Source organism: Lampetra fluviatilis, chromosome 45 (genome assembly GCF_964198595.1).
Source record: "Lampetra fluviatilis chromosome 45, kcLamFluv1.1, whole genome shotgun sequence".
Lineage (NCBI taxonomy): Eukaryota > Metazoa > Chordata > Hyperoartia > Petromyzontiformes > Petromyzontidae > Lampetra > Lampetra fluviatilis.
In genome coordinates, this window is record NC_136319.1 from 6743227 (window position 1) to 6767977 (window position 24751).

Consider the following 24751-nt stretch of genomic DNA (forward strand, 5'->3'; position numbering starts at 1 on the left):
TGAATCGAAGGTTGTGGCTTCAGGTCCAAGTCTGAGAGCAGATAATTAAAATATTAATACAGGTAGGAACAACAGGTTCCACACTGCCCACCAGGGATTATTTGTCTGTCTGTCATGCATCGGAATGCATCCCACCCATGCACCTCCCCCCCCCCGAACGCCGAGCAAAGCCACGATTGGTTGAGGATGTCGGGGAGGGTGGGGGGAAGGTAAACACGCCCAATCATCCAACTACCCCCCCCCCAAACGTCGCGCTGTCCAACCAAGTTCCTACCTGCCCAATCCGAAGGAACGTGTTTTGGGGTTTGTTCAAAACAAAACTTTACGAATAATATTGGTGGCGAAAGACCTGCTACTACTATGTGTTAAAATGGATTCTCTCTCTCTCTATGCCCTGTAAAATAAAACTAGTTTGGGTGGGGGGAGGAGGGGGTCACTCGACCCCAGGTTATAACAAAAATGTTTTGGCTAAGCGACACTCGGCACACACCACGAGTAGTCCCCCCCCCCCCTTAGTGATGCCATCCCATTCCCACCCCGGGTTTATCGCCCAACGAGCGAGTGACCACGAGGGGGATGGCGCGCGTCACTCCGTAACGTCACGTGACGCGTGTTCCCAGCACGCCCGCGGTGGAGCTCCGCCCTCTCGGCGTTGAGCGCCACGCGGCGCGCGGTGCGAGGGACGATGACGTCAGAGAGAAGCTTGGCTCCGCCCTCCCCCACCAGTGCGCTAACCACTGCACCACCGCTCCACCCCACACTACCACACATGCCCCTCTATACACTAAAGACAAAGATCCCCCATATAGCCTTAAAATACTGTTGGGGCAAGTGCTGTTAACCACCACCTATGAAGGCCGCCACAGCACAAGAGAGAGAGGGTTAGTGGCCAGCACCACGCCTGATCCGCCTTTGTCTCCCCAGTGGCGATGTTTACACACCGCAGCAGGTTCTCATTTGAGGCTGAGCCGACCTAGGCGAGACCCAAGACCGATTCAAATAATCGCTATCAATGGTGTTTGTAAACCGGTCATGGGCATCCCCTAGGTCGACTCAGCCTCACATGATTCACTGGTGCGGTGTGTAAACGTCAACACTGGAAAGACAAAGGCGGCCGGGCATGGTGTTGGCCCCCCACCCTCCTGTGTGCCGTGCTGGCCTTCATAGGTGCTCTGTACCAGCCTTTACCCCTGCAGCCTGTTAAGGCTACACGGGGGATCTGTGTCTTTGTGTGCGTGAGTCTGTGCGTTGTGCCCGTTCCTCTGCGCTGCTCACACTCCGTGCTCTCAGGACACACGACTCAGATCCAAAATCCTCACTGAGCTACCATCAACACCATACACACTCAGTGCTGGGTAGAGCGGTTGACTAAACGAGTGGTGGACGGAGTGCAGCAGCTCCATGGAGTCGGCGCGGTAAAACGACAGCAGCCCCGCCTCCCAGTGCAGGTGAAACCCGACTCTCCGGGGAGGATCCCTCATCGGCACAGAGGTCGTTACACCACCATGACGCACTGAGCAGCTGTTGTCATATTTATATAAAACCCAGGATGAGTCGTTGTGTCCCAGCCAGTATTTTTTAGCACCCCCTTTCCGTTCCATCGTCCCGTACGCGACTCCAACCGCACAGCTCCCCGCCGCACCCCCCACGTCCACCTCCCAGTAGTGCTGACCCGACGAGAAGCTCTCGGAGCACAGGGCTTGGTGGTAGACATTAAAGCGGTGTGGGTGATAGGGGCGACCCTGGGAGACATGGGTCCACGTCATCGTCCTGAGGTCCGAGGAAATCTGGAGGTTGTTGTTGGCCGAGAATGGGTCCAGAGTCGGTGAGCGTCCATCTGCAGTAACGATAATCACAGTAGCCGTGTAACAACAGCACCACTATAACAACAGCACTCGTGCACTAACACGCACGTACACTACAGTAGAGCAATTCATAATGAGCATTGTTAAACAACGTTGTAATGCGTAGCTATCGGTGTGATGACATGTAACGGGCACTTTGTCAATCCACTGCTGGATGAGGGCCTCCATACACAGTGCGGGTCGCAGGGGATATTTGACCATACTTCACCACGCCGGTCACCGCGCGTTGGTGAAGGCAGGCGGCGCGGCTGGCGAGAGCACAGAAGTACAGTACAGCGGTGCGTTTGTCTGCCCCGCCATCTACATTTTTAAAAGTCGAGCTTCAGTTCAATATTCACTGTGTAATAGATGTAAAACATGTGATGATACCATCAAAATGTGAACTGCTCTATATATTCTAATGCAAGGCTGAAAACTTAAAATATATTGCTTCCAACATGTATTTATTAAAATGTTTTAATAGAAATAGAACGATCAAACATAGAACAATTGTTAAGTTTTTTCGGTAAAGTCACGTAGGTTAAATAATAATATAAAATAATAATAATAAAATAAAAATAAAATAGTAATAATAATAAAATAAATTACTATTAAAATAATAATAGCGCCAAAATAATAATAAAATAATAGTAGTAAAATAAAAAATTATAATACAACAATAATATTAAAATAAAATAACAATAAATTAATATGGATAACGTAATAATAAAATACTAATAAGATATTTTTTAATAATAAAATAATACTAACAAAATAATAATAACATAACATAGTATTAACTAAAAATGATAAAAATAATAATAAAATTAACTAATAATAATAAAATAAAATAATAGTAATATAATAATATAAAGTGATACAGCAAATTTAGCTGTGACGGTCCCACCTGAAGACGGAGACTTGTGTTGCCTCCGAAACGTCGTGATTTAATTGAGTTATTTTCATTTTGTATTATTTATTTATTTTTTCCTACGTGACTTTACCGAAACAACCTAAGAGTATGAATCATTGCAGTCACGAAAGCTTCAAATCTAGAATGAATTGTTAAGTTAAATCAATAAAGTTCTAATAATAAAAAATAAAACAATTCCAATAAGAAAGCAAATAGGACTTTTCAAATCGCAAAAAATCGCAGCCTTTGCAATTTGCTAATCGCATTGTTTCAAATTGCGACTACGATTTGAAATCGATTCATCGTCCAGCCCCATTGTGCGGTAGTGCCAGTGGGAGGCAGTGAATCACAGCAGCAGCAGCAGCGTGGATATCAACACCGCCGCAGCGTCTCTGTGTGTGTACAACAAACACAAACATCTCCCGTGTGTCACCTTTCACAGGCTGTAGGGGCAAGTGGTGTTGGTGAGCACCTGTGAAGGCCGGCACGGCACTCGAGATGGGTGTGATAGTGTAGTGATGTCCACTCGTGTGTGTGTGTGTGTGATAGTGTAGTGATGTACACTCGTGTGTGTGTGTGATAGTGTAGTGATGTATACTCGTGTGTGTGTGTGATAGTGTAGTGATGTACACTCGTGTGTGTGTGTGATAGTGTAGTGATGTACACTCGTGTGTGTGTGTGATAGTGTAGTGATGTACACTCGTGTGTGTGTGTGATAGTGTAGTGATGTACACTCGTGTGTGTGTGATAGTGTAGTGATGTACACTCGTGTGTGTGTGATAGTGTAGTGATGTTCACTCGTGTGTGTGATAGTGTAGTGATGTACACTCGTGTGTGTGTGATAGTGTAGTGATGTACACTCGTGTGTGTGTGATAGTGTAGTGATGTACACTCGTGTGTGTGTGATAGTGTAGTGATGTACACTCGTGTGTGTGTGATAGTGTAGTGATGTACACTCGTGTGTGTGTGTGTGTGATAGTGTAGTGATGTACACTCGTGTGTGTGTGATAGTGTAGTGATGTACACTCGTGTGTGTGTGATAGTGTAGTGATGTACACTCGTGTGTGTGTGATAGTGTAGTGATGTACACTCGTGTGTGTGTGTGTGTGTGATAGTGTAGTGATGTACACTCGTGTGTGTGTGTGATGGTGTAGTGATGTACACTCGTGTGTGTGTGATAGTGTAGTGATGTACACTCGTGTGTGTGTGTGTGATAGTGTAGTGATGTACACTCGTGTGTGTGTGTGTGATAGTGTAGTGATGTACACTCGTGTGTGTGTGTGATAGTGTAGTGATGTACACTCGGGTGTGTGTGATAGTGTAGTTATGTTCACTCGTGTGTGTGTGTGTGTGATAGTGTAGTGATGTTCACTCGTGTGTGTGATAGTGTAGTGATGTACACTCGTGTGTGTGTGATAGTGTAGTGATGTACACTCGTGTGTGTGTGTGTGTGTGATAGTGTAGTGATGTACACGTGTGTGTGATAGTGTAGTGATGTACACTCGTGTGTGTGTGTGATAATGTAGTGATGTACACTCGTGTGTGTGTAATAGTGTAGTGATATAAACTCTGTGTGTGTGATAGTGTAGTGATGTACACTCGTGTGTGTGTGTGATAGTGTAGTGATGTACACTCGTGCGTGTGTGATAGTGTAGTGATGTACACTCGTGTGTGTGTGATAGTGTAGTGATGTACACTTGTTTGGTGATAGGGTAGTGATGTACACTCGTGTGTGTGTGATAGTGTAGTGATGTACACTCGTGCGTGTGTGATAGTGTAGTGATGTACACTAGTTTGTGTGTGATAGTGTAGTGATGTATACTCGTGTGTGTGATAGTGTAGTGATGTACACTCGTATGTGTGTGTGTGATAGTGTAGTGATGTACACTCGTGTGTGTGTGTGTGTGTGATAGTGTAGTGATGTACACTTGTGTGTGTGTTAGCGTAGTGATGTACACTCGTATGTGTGTGTGATAGTGTAGTGATGTACACTCGTGTGTGTGTGTGATAGTGTAGTGATGAACACTCAGTGTGTGTGTGAAAGTGTAGTTATGTACACTGGTGTGTGTGTGTGTGATAGTGTAGTGATGTACACTCGTGTGTGTGTGTGTGTGATAGTGTAGTGATGTACACTCGTGTGTGTGTGTGATAGTGTAGTGATGTACACTCGTGTGTGTGTGATAATGTAGTGATGTACACTCGTGTGTGTGAGATAGTGTAGTGATGTACACTCGTGTGTGTGTGATAGTGTAGTGATGTACACTCGTGTGTGTGTGTGATAGTGTAGTGATGAACACTCAGTGTGTGTGTGAAAGTGTAGTTATGTACACTGGTGTGTGTGTGTGTGATAGTGTAGTGATGTACACTCGTGTGTGTGTGTGTGTGATAGTGTAGTGGTGTACACTCGTGTGTGTGTGTAATATTGTAGTGATGTAAACTCTGTGTGTGTGATAGTGTAGTGATGTACACTCGTGTGTGTGTGATAGTGTAGTGATGAACACTCAGTGTGTGTGTGTAATAGTGTAGTGATGTACACTCGTGTGTGTGTGTGTGTGATAGTGTAGTGATGTACACTCGTGTGTGTGTGATAGTGTAGTGATGTACACTCGTGTGTGTTTGATAGTGTAGTGATGTACACTCGTGTGTGTGATAGTGTAGTGATGTACACTCGTGTGTGTGATAGTGTAGTGATGTACACTCGTGTGTGTGATAGTGTAGTGATGTACACTCGTGTGTGTTTGATAGTGTAGTGATGTACACTCGTGTGTGTGTGTGTGTGATAGTGTAGTGATGTACACTCGTGTGTGTGTGATAGTGTAGTGATGTACACTCGTGTGTGTGATAGTGTAGTGATGTACACTCGTGTGTGTGTGATAGTGTAGTGATGTACACGTGTGTGTGTGATAGTGTAGTAATGTACACTCGTGTGTGTGTGATAGTGTAGTGATGTACACTCGTGTGTGTGTGTGTGTGAGATAGTGTAGTGATGTACTCTCGTGTGTGTGTGTGTGTGATAGTGTAGTGATGTACACTCGTGTGTGTGTGTGATAATGTAGTGATGTACACTCGTGTGTGTGTGTGTGTGATAGTGTAGTGATGTACACTCGTGTGTGTGTGATAGTGTAGTGATGTACACTCGTGTGTGTGATAGTGTAGTGATGTACACTCGTGTGTGTTTGATAGTGTAGTGATGTACACTCGTGTGTGTGATAGTGTAGTGATGTACACTCGTGTGGGTGTGTGATAATGTAGTGATGTACACTCGTGTGTGTGTGTGTGATAGTGTAGTGATGTACACTCGTGTGTGTGTGATAGTGTAGTGATGTACACTCGTGTGTGTGATAGTGTAGTGATGTTCACTCGTGTGTGTTTGATAGTGTAGTGATGTACACTCGTGTGTGTGATAGTGTAGTGATACACACTCGTGCGTGTGTGATAGTGTAGTGATGTACACTCGTGTGTGTGTGTGATAGTGTAGTGATGAACACTCAGTGTGTGTGTGTAATAGTGTAGTGATGTACACTCGTGTGTGTGTGTGTGATAGTGTAGTGATGTACACTCGTGTGTGTGTGATAGTGTAGTGATGTACACTCGTGTGTGTGATAGTGTAGTGATGTACACTCGTGTGTGTTTGATAGTGTAGTGATGTACACTAGTGTGTGTGTGTGATAGTGTAGTGATGTACACGTGTGTGTGTGATAGTGTAGTAATGTACACTCGTGTGTGTGTGTGTGATAGTGTAGTGATGTACACTCGGGTATGTGTGATAGTGTAGTTATGTTCACTCGTGTGTGTGAGTGATAGTGTAGTGATGTACACTCGTGTGTGTGTGTGTGTGTGATAGTGTAGTGATGTACACTCGTGTGTGTGTGTGATAATGTAGTGATGTACACTCGTGTGTGTGTGTGTGTGTGATAGTGTAGTGATGTACACTCGTGTGTGTGTGTGTGACAGTGTAGTGATGTTCACTCGTGTGTGTGTGTGTGTGATAATGTAGTGATGTACACTCGTGTGTGTGTGTGTGTGTGATAGTGTAGTGATGTACACTCGTGTGTGTGTGATAGTGTAGTGATGTTCACTCGTGTGTGTTTGTGTGTGTGATAGTGTAGTGATGTTCACTCGTGTGTGTGTGTGATAATGTAGTGATGTACACTCGTGTGTGTGTGTGATAGTGTAGTGATGTACACCCGTGTGTGTGTGATAGTGTAGTGATGTACACTCTGTGTGTGTGTGATAGTGTAGTGATGTACACCCGTGTGTGTGTGTTAGCGTAGTGATGTACACTCGTGTGTGTGTGTGATAGTGTAGTGATGTACACTGTGTGTGTGTGATAGTGTAGTGATGTACACTGTGTGTGTGTGATAGTGTAGTGATGTACACTCGTGTGTGTGTGTGTGTGATAGTGTAGTGATGTACACTCGTGTGTGTGTGATAGTGTAGTGATGTACACTCGTGTGTGTGATAGTGTAGTGATGTACACTCGTGTGTGTTTGATAGTGTAGTGATGTACACTCGTGTGTGTGATAGTGTAGTGATGTACACTCGTGTGTGTGTGATAATGTAGTGATGTACACTCGTGTGTGTGAGATAGTGTAGTGATGTACACTGTGTGTGTAATAGTGTAGTGATGTACACTCGTGTGTATGTGTAATATTGTAGTGATGTAAACTCTGTGTGTGTGATAGTGTAGTGATGTACACTCGTGTGTGTGTGATAGTGTAGTGATGAACACTCAGTGTGTGTGTGTAATAGTGTAGTGATGTACACTCGTGTGTGTGTGTGTGATAGTGTAGTGATGTACACTCGTGTGTGTGTGATAGTGTAGTGATGTACACTCGTGTGTGTGATAGTGTAGTGATGTACACTCGTGTGTGTTTGATAGTGTAGTGATGTACACTCGTGTGTGTGATAGTGTAGTGATGTACACTCGTGTGTGTGATAGTGTAGTGATGTACACTCGTGTGTGTGATAGTGTAGTGATGTACACTCGTGTGTGTTTGATAGTGTAGTGATGTACACTCGTGTGTGTGTGTGTGTGTGATAGTGTAGTGATGTACACTCGTGTGTGTGTGATAGTGTAGTGATGTACACTCGTGTGTGTGATAGTGTAGTGATGTACACTCGTGTGTGTTTGATAGTGTAGTGATGTACACTCGTGTGTGTGTGATAGTGTAGTGATGTACACGTGTGTGTGTGATAGTGTAGTAATGTACACTCGTGTGTGTGTGATAGTGTAGTGATGTACACTCGTGTGTGTGTGTGTGTGATAGTGTAGTGATGTACTCTCGTGTGTGTGTGTGTGATAGTGTAGTGATGTACACTCGTGTGTGTGTGTGATAATGTAGTGATGTACACTCGTGTGTGTGTGTGTGTGATAGTGTAGTGATGTACACTCGTGTGTGTGTGATAGTGTAGTGATGTACACTCGTGTGTGTGATAGTGTAGTGATGTACACTCGTGTGTGTGATAGTGTAGTGATGTACACTCGTGTGGGTGTGTGATAATGTAGTGATGTACACTCGTGTGTGTGTGTGTGATAGTGTAGTGATGTACACTCGTGTGTGTGTGATAGTGTAGTGATGTACACTCGTGTGTGTGATAGTGTAGTGATGTACACTCGTGTGTGTTTGATAGTGTAGTGATGAACACTCGTGTGTGTGATAGTGTAGTGATACACACTCGTGCGTGTGTGATAGTGTAGTGATGTACACTCGTGTGTGTGTGTGATAGTGTAGTGATGAACACTCAGTGTGTGTGTGTAATAGTGTAGTGATGTACACTCGTGTGTGTGTGTGTGTGATAGTGTAGTGATGTACACTCGTGTGTGTGATAGTGTAGTGATGTACACTCGTGTGTGTTTGATAGTGTAGTGATGTACACTCGTGTGTGTGTGTGATAGTGTAGTGATGTACACGTGTGTGTGTGATAGTGTTGTAATGTACACTCGTGTGTGTGTGTGTGTGATAGTGTAGTGATGTACACTCGGGTATGTGTGATAGTGTAGTTATGTTCACTCGTGTGTGTGTGTGTGATAGTGTAGTGATGTACACTCGTGTGTGTGTGTGATAATGTAGTGATGTACACTCGTGTGTGTGTGTGTGTGATAGTGTAGTGATGTACACGTGTGTGTGAGTGATAGTGTAGTGATGTACACTCGTGTGTGTGTGTGTGATAGTGTAGTGATGTACACTCGTGTGTGTGTGTGATAATGTAGTGATGTACACTCGTGTGTGTGTGTGTGTGTGATAGTGTAGTGATGTACACTCGTGTGTGTGTGTGATAGTGGAGTGATGTTCACTCGTGTGTGTGTGTGTGTGATAATGTAGTGATGTACACTCGTGTGTGTGTGTGTGATAGTGTAGTGATGTACACTCGTGTGTGTGTGATAGTGTAGTGATGTTCACTCGTGTGTGTTTGTGTGTGTGATAGTGTAGTGATGTTCACTCGTGTGTGTGTGATAATGTAGTGATGTACACTCGTGTGTGTGTGTGTGATAGTGTAGTGATGTACACCCGTGTGTGTGTGATAGTGTAGTGATGTACACTCTGTGTGTGTGTGATAGTGTAGTGATGTACACCCGTGTGTGTGTGTTAGCGTAGTGATGTACACTCGTGTGTGTGTGTGATAATGTAGTGATGTACACTCGTGTGTGTGAGATATTGTAGTGATGTACACTGTGTGTGTGTGATAGTGTAGTGATGTACACTCGTGTGTGTGTGATAATGTAGTGATGTACACTCGTGTGTGTGAGTGTGTGATAGTGTAGCGATGTACACTCGTGTGTGTGTGATAGTGTAGTGATGTACACTCGTGTGTGTGTGATAATGTAGTGATGTACACTCGTGTGTGTGAGATAGTGCAGTGATGTACACTCGTGTGTGTGTGATAGTGTAGTGATGTACACTGTGTGTGTGTGATAGTGTAGTGATGTACACTCGTGTGTGTGTGTGATAGTGTAGTGATGTACACTCGTGTGTGTGTGTGTGATAGTTTAGTGATGTACACTCGTGTGTGTGAGATAGTGTAGTGATGTACACTCGTGTGTGTGTGATAGTGTAATGATGTACTCTCAGTGTGTGTGTTTAATAGTGTAGTGATGTAAACTCGTGTGTGTGTGATAGTGTAGTGATGTACACTCGTGTGTGTGTGTGATAGTGTAGTGATGTACACTCGTGTGTGTTTGATAGTGTAGTGATGTACACTGTATGTGTGATAGTGTAGTGATGTACACTCGTGTGTGTGATAGTGTAGTGATGTACACTCGTGTATGTGTGTGTGTGTGATAGTGTAGTGATGTACACTCGTGTGTGTGTGATAGTGTAGTGATGTACACTCGTGTGTGTGATAGTGTAGTGATGTACACTCGTGTGTGTTTGATAGTGTAGTGATGTACACTCGTGTGTGTGATAGTGTAGTGATGTACACTCGTGTGGGTGTGTGATAATGTAGTGATGTACACTCGTGTGTGTGTGTGTGATAGTGTAGTGATGTACACTCGTGTGTGTGTGATAGTGTAGTGATGTACACTCGTGTGTGTGATAGTGTAGTGATGTACACTCGTGTGTGTTTGATAGTGTAGTGATGTACACTCGTGTGTGTTTGATAGTGTAGTGATGTACACTCGTGTGTGTGATAGTGTAGTGATGTACACTCGTGTGTGTGATAGTGTAGTGATGTACACTCGTGTGTGTGATAGTGTAGTGATGTACACTCGTGTGTGTTTGATAGTGTAGTGATGTACACTCGTGTGTGTGTGTGTGATAGTGTATTGATACACACTCGTGCGTGTGTGATAGTGTAGTGATGTACACTCGTGTGTGTGTGTGATAGTGTAGTGATGAACACTCAGTGTGTGTGTGTAATAGTGTAGTGATGTACACTCGGGTATGTGTGATAGTGTAGTTATGTTCACTCGTGTGTGTGTGTGATAGTGTAGTGATGTACACTCGTGTGTGTGTGTGTGATAGTGTAGTGATGTACACTCGTGTGTGTGATAGTGTAGTGATGTAAACTCTGTGTGTGTGATAGTGTAGTGATGTACACTCGTGTGTGTGTGTGTGATAGTTTAGTGATGTACACTCGTGTGTGTGAGATAGTGTAGTGATGTACACTCGTGTGTGTGTGATAGTGTAGTGATGTACTCTCAGTGTGTGTGTTTAATAGTGTAGTGATGTAAACTCGTGTGTGTGTGATAGTGTAGTGATGTACTCTCGTGTGTGTGATAGTGTAGTGATGTACACTCGTTTGTGTTTGATAGTGTAGTGATGTAAACTCTGTGTGTGTGATAGTGTAGTGATGTACACTCGTGTGTGTGTGTGTGATAGTGTAGTGATGTACACTCGTGTGTGTGTGTGTGATAATGTAGTGATGTACACTCGTGTGTGTGTGTGTGTGATAGTGTAGTGATGTACACTCGTGTGTGTGTGTGATAGTGTAGTGATGTACACTCGTGTGTGAGATAGTGTAGTGATGTACACTGTATGTGTGATAGTGTAGTGATGTACACTCGTGTGTGTGATAGTGTAGTGATGTACACTCGTGTGTGTGATAGTGTAGTGATGTACACTCGTGTGTGTGTGTGATAGTGTAGTGATGTACACTCGTGTGTGTGTGATAGTGTAGTGATGTACACTCGTGTGTGTGATAGTGTAGTGATGTACACTCGTGTGTGTTTGATAGTGTAGTGATGTACACTCGTGTGTGTGATAGTGTAGTGATGTACACTCGTGTGGGTGTGTGATAATGTAGTGATGTGCACTCGTGTGTGTGTGTGTGATAGTGTAGTGATGTACACTCGTGTGTGTGTGATAGTATAGTGATGTACACTCGTGTGTGTGATAGTTTAGTGATGTACACTCGTGTGTGTTTGATAGTGTAGTGATGTACACTCGTGTGTGTGATAGTGTAGTGATGTACACTCGTGTGTGTGATAGTGTAGTGATGTACACTCGTGTGTGTGATAGTGTAGTGATGTACACTCGTGTGTGTTTGATAGTGTAGTGATGTACACTCGTGTGTGTGTGTGATAGTGTAGTGATACACACTCGTGCGTGTGTGATAGTGTAGTGATGTACACTCGTGTGTGTGTGTGATAGTGTAGTGATGAACACTCAGTGTGTGTGTGTGATAGTGTAGTGATGTACACTCGGGTATGTGTGATAGTGTAGTTATGTTCACTCGTGTGTGTGTGTGATAGTGTAGTGATGTACACTCGTGTGTGTGTGTGTGATAGTGTAGTGATGTACACTCGTGTGTGTGTGTGTGTGATAATGTAGTGATGTACACTCGTGTGTGTGTGTGTGTGTGTGATAGTGTAGTGATGTACACTCGTGTGTGTGTGTGTGATAGTGTAGTGATGTTCACTCGTGTGTGTGTGTGTGTGATAATGTAGTGATGTACACTCGTGTGTGTGTGTGTGTGTGATAGTGTAGTGATGTACACTCGTGTGTGTGTGATAGTGTAGTGATGTTCACTCGTGTGTGTGTGTGTGTGATAGTGTAGTGATGTTCACTCGTGTGTGTGTGTGTGATAATGTAGTGATGTACACTCGTGTGTGTGTGTGATAGTGTAGTGATGTACACCCGTGTGTGTGTGATAGTGTAGTGATGTACACTCTGTGTGTGTGTGATAGTGTAGTGATGTACACCCGTGTGTGTGTGTTAGCGTAGTGATGTACACTCGTGTGTGTGTGTGTGATAGTGTAGCGATGTACACTCGTGTGTGTGAGATAGTGTAGTGATGTACACTGTGTGTGTGTGATAGTGTAGTGATGTACACTGTGTGTGTGTGATAGTGTAGTGATGTACACTCGTGTGTGTGTGTGTGATAGTGTAGCGATGTACACTCGTGTGTGTGTGATAGTGTAGTGATGTACACTCGTGTGTGTGTGATAGTGTAGTGATGTACACTCGTGTGTGTGAGATAGTGTAGTGATGTACACTGTGTGTGTGTGATAGTGTAGTGATGTACACTGTGTGTGTGTGATAGTGTAGTGATGTACACTCGTGTGTGTGTGAGATAGTGTAGTGATGTACACTCGTGTGTGTGTGTGTAATCGTGTAGTGATGTAAACTCTGTGTGTGTGATAGTGTAGTGATGTACACTCGTGTGTGTGTGTGATAGTGTAGTGATGTACACTCGTGTGTGTGTGTGTGTGATAGTTTAGTGATGTACATTCGTGTGTGTGAGATAGTGTACTGATGTACACTCGTGTGTGTGTGATAGTGTAGTGATGTACTCTCAGTGTGTGTGTTTAATAGTGTAGTGATGTAAACTCGTGTGTGTGTGATAGTGTTGTGATGTACTCTCGTGTGTGTGATAGTGTAGTGATGTACACTCGTTTGTGTTTGATAGTGTAGTGATGTAAACTCTGTGTGTGTTATAGTGTAGTGATGTACACGTGTGTGTGTGTGATAGTGTAGTGATGTACACTCGTGTGTGTGTGTGTGTGAGAGTGTAGTGATGTACACTCGTGTGTGAGATAGTGTAGTGATGTACACTGTATGTGTGATAGTGTAGTGATGTACACTCGTGTTTGTGATAGTGTAGTGATGTACACTGTGTGTGTGTGTGTGATAGTGTAGTGATGTACACTCGTGTGTGTGTGATAGTGTAGTTATGTTCACTCGTGTGTGTGTGTGATAGTGTAGTTATGTTCACTCGTGTGTGTGTGTGATAGTGTAGTGATGTACACTCGTGTGTGTGTGTGTGTGTGATAGTGTAGTGATGTTCACTCGTGTGTGTGTGTGTGATAATGTAGTGATGCACACTCGTGTGTGTGTGTGTGATAGTGTAGTGATAATAGTAGGTTTTTACCCTTTTAACTGGTACAAAACTGACACCTTTATTCAAGGCATCATGTTTGCAATGACCACAACACAAGTAGTCAAAAAAGCAAACAAAAAGAAGCAACTCTGATAAAGATGATAATATGCACTGTCCTTGAAGTTGATTGGCCCACACCCGAGACGGCTTTCTTTAGTCCCCATTGGTGTAGGGCCAGATGACACCAGAAGGCGTACAACTCAAACACAGTGCAATATCAGAGTATTGAGAGCTCGGGGTAAGCATTTACACTATGAGATCTCTTTTACCAGTGGCAAAATATAATAGTAGGTTTTTACCCTTTTAACTGGTACAAAACTGACACCTTTATTCAAGGCATCATGTTTGCAATGACCACAACACAAGTAGTCAAAAAAGCAAACAAAAAGAAGCAACTCTGATAAAGATGATAATATGCACTGTCCTTGAAGTTGATTGGCCCACACCCGAGACGGCTTTCTTTAGTCCCTATTGGTGTAGGGCCAGATGACACCAGAAGGCGTACAACTCAAACACAGTGCAATATCAGAGTATTGAGAGCTCGGGGTAAGCATTTACACTATGAGATCTATTTTACCAGTGGCAAAATATAATAGTAGGTTTTTACCCTTTTAACTGGTACAAAACTGACACCTTTATTCAAGGCATCATGTTTGCAATGACCACAACACAAGTAGTCAAAAAAGCAAACAAAAAGAATCAACTCTGATAAAGATGATAATATGCACTGTCCTTGAAGTTGATTGGCCCACACCCGAGACGGCTTTCTTTAGTCCCCATTGGTGTAGGGCCAGATGACACCAGAAAGCGTACAACTCAAACACAGTGCAATATCAGAGTATTGAGAGCTCTGATAATATGCAGAGTATTGAGAGCTCTGATAATATGCACTGTCCTTGAAGTTGTGGGTCAATCAACTTCAAGGACAGTGCATATTATCATCTTTATCAGAGTTGCTTCTTTTTGTTTGCTTTTTTGACTACTTGTGTTGTGGTCATTGCAAACATGATGCCTTGAATAAAGGTGTCAGTTTTGTACCAGTTAAAAGGGTAAAAACCTACTATTATATTTTGCCACTGGTAAAAGAGATCTCATAGTGTAAATGCTTACCCCGAGCTCTCAATACTCTGATATTGCACTGTGTTTGAGTTGTACGCCTTCTGGTGTCATCTGGCCCTACACCAATGGGGACTAAAGAAAGCCGTCTCGGGTGTGGGCCAATCAACTTCAAGGACAGTGCATATTATCATCTTTATCAGAGTTGCTTCTTTTTGTTTGCTTTTTTGACTACTTGTGTTGTGGTCATTGCAAACATGATGCTTTGAATAAAGGTGTCAGTTTTGTACCAGTTAAAAGGGTAAAAACCTACTATTATATTTTGCCACTGGTAAAAGAGATCTCATAGTGTAGTGTAGTGATGTACACTCGTGTGTGTGTGATAGTGTAGTGATGTTCACTCGTGTGTGTGTGATAGTGTAGTGATGTACAATCGTGTGTGTGTGTGTGAGAGAGTGTAGTGATGACTGCGGTGTGTAAACATCGCCACTGGGGAGACAAAGGCGGTCGGGCGTGGTGCTGGCCACCCACCCCTTCATAGGAGCTCACTAACAGCACTTGCCCCAACAGTCTGTTAAGGCCATACGAGAGAGCTCTGTCTATATCAACGTATTGGTATATGTTGATACGTGTTCTTTTGTTATTAACTTGTTGTTGCCTGTGTAGTGATTTGCACGGGCAACTCAGCTTATGCCTTGGTCTGGCTGTCTACTAAAACCTAAAGTTGCCTTTGATTCTGAGAGCATCAGGCTGTAACACTGAACCTTAATAATCCTCAAGGTGTCTGGATCTCGCTGCCTCAAGCACTAATAATGAATCCTAAACATCTTAGCCCTAGCGTGTGTGAGTGTGTGTGACACGCAGAATAGCAATAACATCCTCACTCAATTATACACACGTGTAGTGTTAATGGAGCTCATGTAATAGTGATTTGCACTCATCTGTGTGTATGTGCTATATTTTAATGTGTAGGTATATTGATATATGTTTTATAGTAATTCACCTTTTTGCCTAGGTTGTGATTTACACGGTCAACCAAGGTCAAGCCCATGGCTGGCTGTCTGATTAACCTCTGAATAATAACACAGAATCCTAAAGGTGCCTTTGATTCTTAGAGCTTTAGGCATTAACACAGAGCCCTATGAATTCTAACTGTGTCTGAGCCTGTATCACGCTGCCTCAAGTACTAATAATGAATCCTCAGAATCTCAGCCATCGTATCACTGTGTAAAATAATCACACAAACACAGCATAGCAAGAGCATCCTCATTCACTAATACACACGTGTAGGGTTAATATAGTTCATGTAATACTCCTTTACACTCGTGTGTGTGCTGTATATTAATGGAGAGGTATTGCAATACATGGGCAAAAGTAATGTATCTGTTTGCACAGTGATACACATGGTCAGCCACAGTGATAACCCAGTCTGGCTCTGTGAGCCTCAGGTATTAACCTTGAACCCCAATAATCCTTACTGTGCCTGAGTAGGGATATAGCAGCCTCAAGAGATATGAATGAATCTTGAGAATCCTAAGGCTGCCTTATTCTGGTTATGAGCCTCCGGCATTATCAAAGAACCCTGTGCATAACAACGGTGATGTAGTCTTTCTCGAGTCTGATGATGACATCCATTACAGAGAAGACTTATAGTCATATATTCATCTGCTACAATGGTTACTTTGGCCAACAGCATCCTCACTGGATAATGCATACGTGTACTATCAATGAAGCTCATGTAATAGTGAAATATGCTCGTGTTTGTGCTATATATTAGTGTCCAATGAATACATTACAGTGGTAATGTTTTTCTTTGCACGTGCAGTGCGGTGATAGGCAAGATTAATCAAGGCAATGCCTTAGTCTGGCTCTGTGAGCCTCAGCCATTAACTGGGGAAGCTAAAATTGTAAAAGTGCCTTAGTTTGACTCTCTGTGCATCAAACTGTTAACATGAAGCCGAAGACTCCTATGTCTTAGTCTGGATGTATGATCCTTGGGTATTAACAATCAACGATAAGAGTCCTTGTTCTACAATCTATAGTCTTTATCATTCAACCATACAAATCCTCCAGGCAGCCTTTGTGTCTGTGGTGGTGATGTTTACAATACAGCCTTAATGAGTACCTAGGACGATTGGACCTAGGAGAGCTCCAAAATTGCTTCTGAATCCACTCACCACTGATGTTAGCCATGAATATCCTGTTGGTGACGATGTTTGTAGCTCAGTGCACAATACATCCCATCTTCACTGGACATCCGCACTCACTCTCGCTCATCCATACACCCATACACCTCCGATAAGCACGGTTGGTTCAATATAGATCTATACACTTTTACAAAGACAAAGATGCCCCCGTATATCCTCAACAAATTTTTGGGGCAAGTGCTGTTAGCAAGCATCTATGAAGGCCTGCATGGCACACCAGAGGTTGAGTGGCCAGCACCACGTCAGGCCGCCTTTGTCTTCCCAGTGGTGATGTTTACACACCGCACCAGGTACTCAATTGAGGCCGAGTCGACCTAGGGGAGGCCCAGGACCGGTTCAGATAATCCATCACTGGTGTTGGCCTTGAGCAGGAATCACACTCGGGACGCCAGGTTCATAGCGCAGTGCGCTAACCACTGCACTACCGCTCCACAACATACTTGTACAAGCACAATTACACACATTTACAGGTGGTAAGAGTCCGTGGAACTCACACATGAATGCCAGCAGGTTGACCCCAGCTCCCTGCAGGGTGCTGATCACGGCGATGTCTTTTTTGCTGAGAGATGAGTGTGGAGCTTCCTTCTGAGTGTCTCTCCTATGACACCAGAACCAGCAGTGACTCACAAAGTCCGTGTCTTATACAGCACCAACACACACAGCACCAACACACATATCACCATCACACACAGCACCATCACACATAGCCCGTGTCTTACACTGCATCATCACACACAGCTTCATCGCTCACAATCATCACACATCGCATCATCACGTGCAGCATCACACACAGCGAGTGTCTTACAAAGCATCACACACAACATCATCACAGCCAGTGCCTTACACAGCATCATTACACACAGCGATATTACACTCATCATCATCACGCAGCCCATGTCTCACACAAGGCGTCACCCCGTGTGTTATTCTGTGCGAGTTCATGTGTCCCTACCAGTTTGTCTCCTTAAGGTGAACCTGCAGGAGTCGGACACAGGACAGGGGACGCGAATCAGTTTACCTCCAGCCACATTAACCAAACGGTGATTGGTAGACGCGATGAGCTGGGCTGCACTTCAACCATTCACTTATCCCAGTGTTGTTGGTTGTAAACAAGACAAAGCCGTGAACTCGTTTGGACTCGATGGTTCTCATCAGCAAGGTGTGGCCTCTCAAACCGTTGCCACGGGCAATAGGCGTACGTGTCACTTGACATTGAGTGGCTGTGATTGTGAACCAACATTGGAAATAATTATCCACTGCGAGGTTGACTTGCACCAAGAGCATCGTGTTACCTTTGTCAGAAGTTTAGAATTTTTGGGACAATTTTCAGGCCCAAAAACCTCAAGAGAAGCTCATCTTTGATACGATTTTGTGGCCAAAAGTCGGTAATGTACATATATAACGTACGTGCATTATGTGTCTTGACTAACTATGAATAGCCCAACTAATAATCGAGATCCATTGCCATGTATATGCATATGTAATGTACTAACTCGGCGGGAGACGACTTCACGGGTAACACACTCTTTATTTTATCAAACTCGTTTACAGGTGACTAACACCTACTTTGTATCTCGGGTGACAAACACCCACTTAGCTACTTGGCGACTAACGCCCACTGAGCTACTCGGATGACCAACATCCACTTAGTACTCGGGTGACAAACACCCACTTAGCTACTTGGCGACTAACGCCCACTGAGCTACTCGGATGACCAACATCCACTTAGCTACTCGGCGACTAACGCCACTGGGCTACTCGGATGACCAACATCCACTTAGTACTCGGGTGACAACCACCCACTTAGCTACTTGGCGACTAACGCCCACTGAGCTACTCGGATGACCAACATCCACTTAGCTACTCGGCGACTAAGTCTTCAGCTCCGTCTTCGGGTCTTCAACTGGGTAACTCTCCCCGAGTGCTCTCGCGCGTCCCCCTTTATACCCCACCTGCGGACGTCGCTGCGAGCACCCACTTATTCGACCAATCGCCGGGCGCTGGCTACGATCCTCTTTTCCCACATCTCATCGTGCCTCACCACTCACGCCGCGCCGCCCCGTCATCTGTCACTCCCGGCGCGCGCGTCCACACCACGCCCACAACGCGTGCCCAACCCCGCACCCCGCGCCGCCCCGTGATCCATCACTGTCACAGTCGGCGCACGTCAATACCACCACTACATCACCCCCTACCACATAGCTCGCAGCCGCCCCGGCTGCTATAAAAATATACAAACCCCCCTGTGTGCCCCGTAACACAACACAACAACAAGAACAACAACTAACCTAACAACACAACACGACGCGAACACTACCATCCGCAACCCTCAACCAATGCCACCGCGACAATAGAACAATATATACAAACCGGCGAGTGACAATAGCAATGTGTATGCAAAAAGGAAAATAAATGGAAATTTTTTTTTTTTCTTTCGACTCGTGCAGTGTCCCCTTTCTCTTCCGAGCGTCCCTACAACGGGACATTACCCCGGCAGAGGGGAACACCGGGCGAGCTCGGTGTAGAGAAAAAAACGTCTTCATGAAAATTGTTGAGACCTAGCCCGAGTCCGCCTTGCCGGTCCGTCGTACGGCACCAGACGCGGTTGAACGTCCGGTGGTGCCGGCGGTTCAGGAAGACATCGGCCAGGCATCGAGGACTCGTGCGTGCCCCGGGGTTCAGGCTCTCGACGGTCAGCAGCCGTCAAGCCCGAGGCACCTGGGGGTGGGTCAGGTGGAAACACGTGAGGAGCAGCCTGCGACACCTCCCTCCCCGAGTCGACGGTCACATCACACGCCCGGTCGTTACGGCACAGAACGGGGTCACACGGTGCCGTATAGGGCTTCAGTCGGGAGGGGTGCACGTACCAACGGCGTTTTTCCCATTTAATCTGTATACTCTGGGGTCGTGCAAACCGCACAATTTCCACCGGTCCCCTCCAAGGTCTCAACAACTTGGGGGACGTAGCCAACGGTGCATGTGGACAATGCAGCCAGGCCTTATCGCCTGGTTTCCAATCATGCGTATGCACCCTCCGCTCATGCAATCTCTCGTTCGCAATTTGCCGCGACCGCGAATTCAACCTCGCCGCCTCCCGTGCTTCAGTCAATTTTGCGATATTAAATTTGATGTGGTCTGCCAATTTAGATTTTGCACGTGGCTGGGAAATCCCCAGTTGGACGTCCATGGCCGGATCGGCCTCCCGCCCATACATAAGAAAAAATGGGGAAAACCCCGTCGCCGCATGAGGGGCCATTCGATAGGCCGCGAGTACCCCCGGCACCTGTAAGTCCCAATCAACCTGATCGTCGCAGACCTGTTGGCACAACATAGACGTAATCGTCCTGTTCAGACGCTCAACCATCCCGTCAGTCTGCGGGTGGTAGGGGGAAGTACGCACTTTCATTGTACCCAACAGGTCGCACACCTCGCGCAACAAACCGCTCGAAAAATTATTTCCTTGATCCGTCAGCAAGCGTTCGGGGGCGCCCTTGTCCAAAACATAACCCTGGACGAAGGCGTCCGCCACCGCTGCAGCCGACTGGTTGGCGAGTGGCCATGCCATGGCCCATCGGGTGAAGTATTCTACGCCAACCAGCAGGAACCTATTTCCCCTCGGTGTAGCAGGAAAGGGCCCCAAGATGTCCAACGCAACCAATTCGTTTGTGCGCGAAACTTGAATGGATTGCAGCAGTGGATTAGCTGCCAATGGTGGCGGTTTTCTTTCGGCGCACCCTACGCATCCCTTAAGAATGTTCGCCACGTCGTTACCCATCCCCGGCCAATAATAGTCTCGCTGGATTAGGGCGAGCGTTTTTTGAAAACCCAGATGCATGAGTCGTTCATGAGCTGCCAGAACGACCTTACCCCGCATAGCAACAGGCACAACGAGCACGTGACCCCGGGACATGTTGTCCCACTTCATCAAAAGGCCCTGTCTGCACACCCAGGAACCGACCCGCGCATCCCCTACCTCGGGAGCGCCAACTTTTCGACGTAGCGTAAGTAGGGAGCTGTCGGACATTTGGAGACGGCCCCACTCAATGAGGGGCAATGACAACAGCGAATCCCTCCCCGTGGGAGCGTCGACTCCCAATTGCACTTTGGACAAGTTAGCAGAACCGGCACACAACGAGTCCAACCACTCTGTCCCCTCATCACTTGGAGGATGCGACTCGACAGTGAAATCCGCTTGAGACACGAGCCGTTCCTCAACGGGTAGCGGCGCGGCGTGAGCCAGCACCGTTCCCTGCGCAATTTCGGCCGGCCGCGACCCCGTATTCAGGACCCTTACGAACGGCTCACTGTCCCCTCTCACCATGGTTTGAGCAACCGCTAAGTCGAGGCCCCTTCTGGCCCTGTTAGACGGCCCCAACGGCCCCCCCTGTGCCACCGCGCCCACCTCGAGTGGCTTCCTCAACCGACGGGGTACCAACATTTTCGATCCCGGGGGCACCCTTACAGTCTGAGTTGCCAGCGCCTGCACCGTCGCACAAACCGTGCGTATTTTGGTAGGGCTCGTCAAGAACGCAAGCCGCCGACCTGACGGAAGCTCAATGCAGGCCTGATCTATGAGAATTTTGATGGGCATTTTGGACAAAAAGTCCGTACCTAGCAAACAGGGAACGGCCAGCGATGATGATACAAAAATAGGGCCCGCTAATTTAATGTCACCAATGCAAATAGTCGCCCGAATCTGGCCGATGATCCCCAGGGATCCCCCATTCGCCGCATAAAATGGCACGTCTACTGGCAGAAGGGGTCTACTTTGGACGGGAAGAATGTTATAAATAAGGTCCGAGATGATGGTGGCCGACGCACCCGTGTCAACAAGCACCCGGACCTCAACCCCGTCAATGAAGCCCGTTACCACGGACGACCCGGCCGACGCAACCACGATCCTGTGGGCCAATTCGGACCACTCGACTGCTTGCGGGCCGCGTACGGACCCCCCTCGCCGAAATGAACCCCCGGCACCCAGCCGCGAACCCCCCACCGCGAAGCGGCGACCCAAATGTGCCGTGTTTGTGGACCGAACGTGTGAGGTGCCGCGACTTGCCGGGTTTTGTTGGGATGACTTGTGGCCCTGGTCGTCGTCCCGACGTGGTCCTGTGGCGCGCTGACGCGGGGCCCGGCACCCGGCTGCGACGTGACCCCGAAGGCCGCAGTTGTAGCAGAAGACGGACGTCGTAGGTTTCGGTTGCTCCAGCTTGCGGGGCGAACGTGTGGGCGAACGACCTCCCGTTCTCCACTCCCCCGGACGCGATGCAGCGAAGGCCTGCTCCTGCACCGCAGCTGGCTGAGGTTCGGCGATCGTGGCTGCCAGTACCGCGTTCCCCGCCAAATTGCAGACGACCCCCGGCCTGCGTTTGAGGACCTCGTACGCGTGAATGCTCGTGGCGATCGCCAGGGAGCAGATCTCCATCTCGTCTGCCACGTTGATGGGGACCCCCAACTCGTGGGCCAACACCAGCAGCTGCTCCGTCACCATGGCGTCCTTCCCCTCCTTATCCATGCGGGGAAAAGCTGCGTCCGCCAAGGCGAGTAGTGCCGTGCGGTAGGCTAGCGTCGTTTCCCCAGCCACCTTCCGCCGATCGTAGAACTGGTGGCGACACGTGGAGGGCGGCCCGAACACCTTCGCCATCAGGTGTAGTGCGGCCTGGAGCGTAGAGCGGGACGACCTTGCAGCAGATGTGAAGGCTGCAAGCGCGTCGTCGTCAAGCATCGCTGGCAACGCACGCAGGGCAGTGGTGTCGGACCACCCCGACATCTCCTGATGAGCGAGGAACCTTCGTTGGAAGGCTCCCCAGTCGCCCCCATCTGCCTTGAACGCCGACAGCGCGGGCAATCTTTGCTGGAGGACCCGATCGTCGTCGACGTCGGAGAGATTTTCCCGCGCTCCGCTGGAGTTGTGTAAAATGTCGGCTCGGTTGTCAGGCGCAAAATGGAGGGCTCCGGCGCGCACTGATGACGTGGGCTGCGCTGCGCGGAGGTGTCCGGCCACGTGGCGTCCGTCTTTCCCGCCAATCGGTGGCGGCCCCCCAAAAACGGCGGCAACTTCCAGACTTTTGGCGCGAAGCGCCTTTTGGCGGGAATCCTCCAACGTCGCTTCCTCCACGACCCCCGCAGCCGTTTTTCCGCTCGCCGGAACGGAGATGTCGGCCAAGACAGCGGCGGCGGCGAGTAGCAACTCCGCCAACCGGGAGTGCGCGTCCTGGAGGCTGGTGTCGGAGGCAAGCGGAGCGTCGGCCATCACCGCGAAGTGCTGCATCGGCGGCAACTCCTCGTCCTCTACTCCCGAGGTCGGTGTCCCCGGTACGCCGTCGTCATCCCGACCTCGCTCGTGGGTACGGGTAGTCTTCCTTGTGTCCATACTTCTTGAAGACAGGTTTACTTCTGACGCCAGTTGTAATGTACTAACTCGGCGGGAGACGACTTCACGGGTAACACACTCTTTATTTTATCAAACTCGTTTACAGGTGACTAACACCTACTTTGTATCTCGGGTGACAAACACCCACTTAGCTACTTGGCGACTAACGCCCACTGAGCTACTCGGATGACCAACATCCACTTAGTACTCGGGTGACAAACACCCACTTAGCTACTTGGCGACTAACGCCCACTGAGCTACTCGGATGACCAACATCCACTTAGCTACTCAGCGACTAACGCCACTGGGCTACTCGGATGACCAACATCCACTTAGTACTCGGGTGACAACCACCCACTTAGCTACTTGGCGACTAACGCCCACTGAGCTACTCGGATGACCAACATCCACTTAGCTACTCGGCGACTAAGTCTTCAGCTCCGTCTTCGGGTCTTCAACTGGGTAACTCTCCCCGAGTGCTCTCGCGCGTCCCCCTTTATACCCCACCTGCGGACGTCGCTGCGAGCACCCACTTATTCGACCAATCGCCGGGCGCTGGCTACGATCCTCTTTTCCCACATCTCATCGTGCCTCACCACTCACGCCGCGCCGCCCCGTCATCTGTCACTCCCGGCGCGCGCGTCCACACCACGCCCACAACGCGTGCCCAACCCCGCACCCCGCGCCGCCCCGTGATCCATCACTGTCACAGTCGGCGCACGTCAATACCACCACTACACATACATTAACTCAACTCTCCCACTCTGGGCTTCGCACCTGATTGGCTCACAGTGATGACATCACATTTATTCCTTTAAGACCAAAACAGGAGAATTTCTCCACAATTCTGACGGTCACCTGATGAGGCTGTTTATAATTACTGGCAAAACGTTGTACTCGTTTCGTAGATAGAAATATAATAAAAATAAAGTGAATAAAAATACAAATAATACAATTAAAATAAATAATAATATAAAACAAAAACCACTAATGTCTTTTTATTTTTAATTATTTTTATTTACTTTCTTTTTATTATTATTTTCTATCTACGTGACTTTACCGACATAATTTCTGCAGTCACGAAAGTTTAAAGTCAAAATGTTAATCTTTATTTATTATTTGGAAATTCAGTGGTAAGTTATATTTTTACTAAAACATACAAATTCACGTTGGTGGACTTGTTTAAATTACAATCTATGGCCCATATATTGTATTGACAATGCAAGTTGCGTTATTATGTTTTTTGTGATACCTTGCATGTGCCGTCTTTCTAAATGTACAGGCAGTTTTCGACGTAAAACGCGAATTTAATCACGGAACATTGTTTTTTCAGTGGAGCGATCCTTCGTGAGATGTAATGAGTCAGCCTCGTGCTGGCAGTGAGTGTTTGTGCATGTGTGCGCCCGTGCTCGTATGTGCGTGCGTGTACAAGTTAGTGTGGGGGGAGTGGTAGTGCAATGGTAAGCGGACTGCGTTACCAACCCGGCGACACGAGTTCGATTCCTGCTCACCACCAACACCAGTGACGATTATC

The 24751-nt window shown here is 46.9% G+C and overlaps 1 protein-coding gene across 1 annotated transcript in view; it reads right to left on the minus strand.

Annotated features, from left to right (window-relative positions):
• Window positions 1-1286: 1286 nt before the first annotated feature.
• Window positions 1287-24751, minus strand: part of LOC144947555 (E3 ubiquitin-protein ligase TRIM11-like) — a 39915-nt gene continuing 16450 nt past the window's right edge. Inside the window, exons 4-6 of the mRNA XM_078876775.1 lie at window positions 17797-17819; window positions 17339-17442; window positions 1287-1837 (exon numbers count right to left, since the gene is read on the minus strand). Of these exons, the coding sequence (XP_078732901.1) occupies window positions 1287-1837; window positions 17339-17442; window positions 17797-17819 (678 nt within the window). The remainder of the gene's footprint in view (window positions 1838-17338; window positions 17443-17796; window positions 17820-24751) is intronic.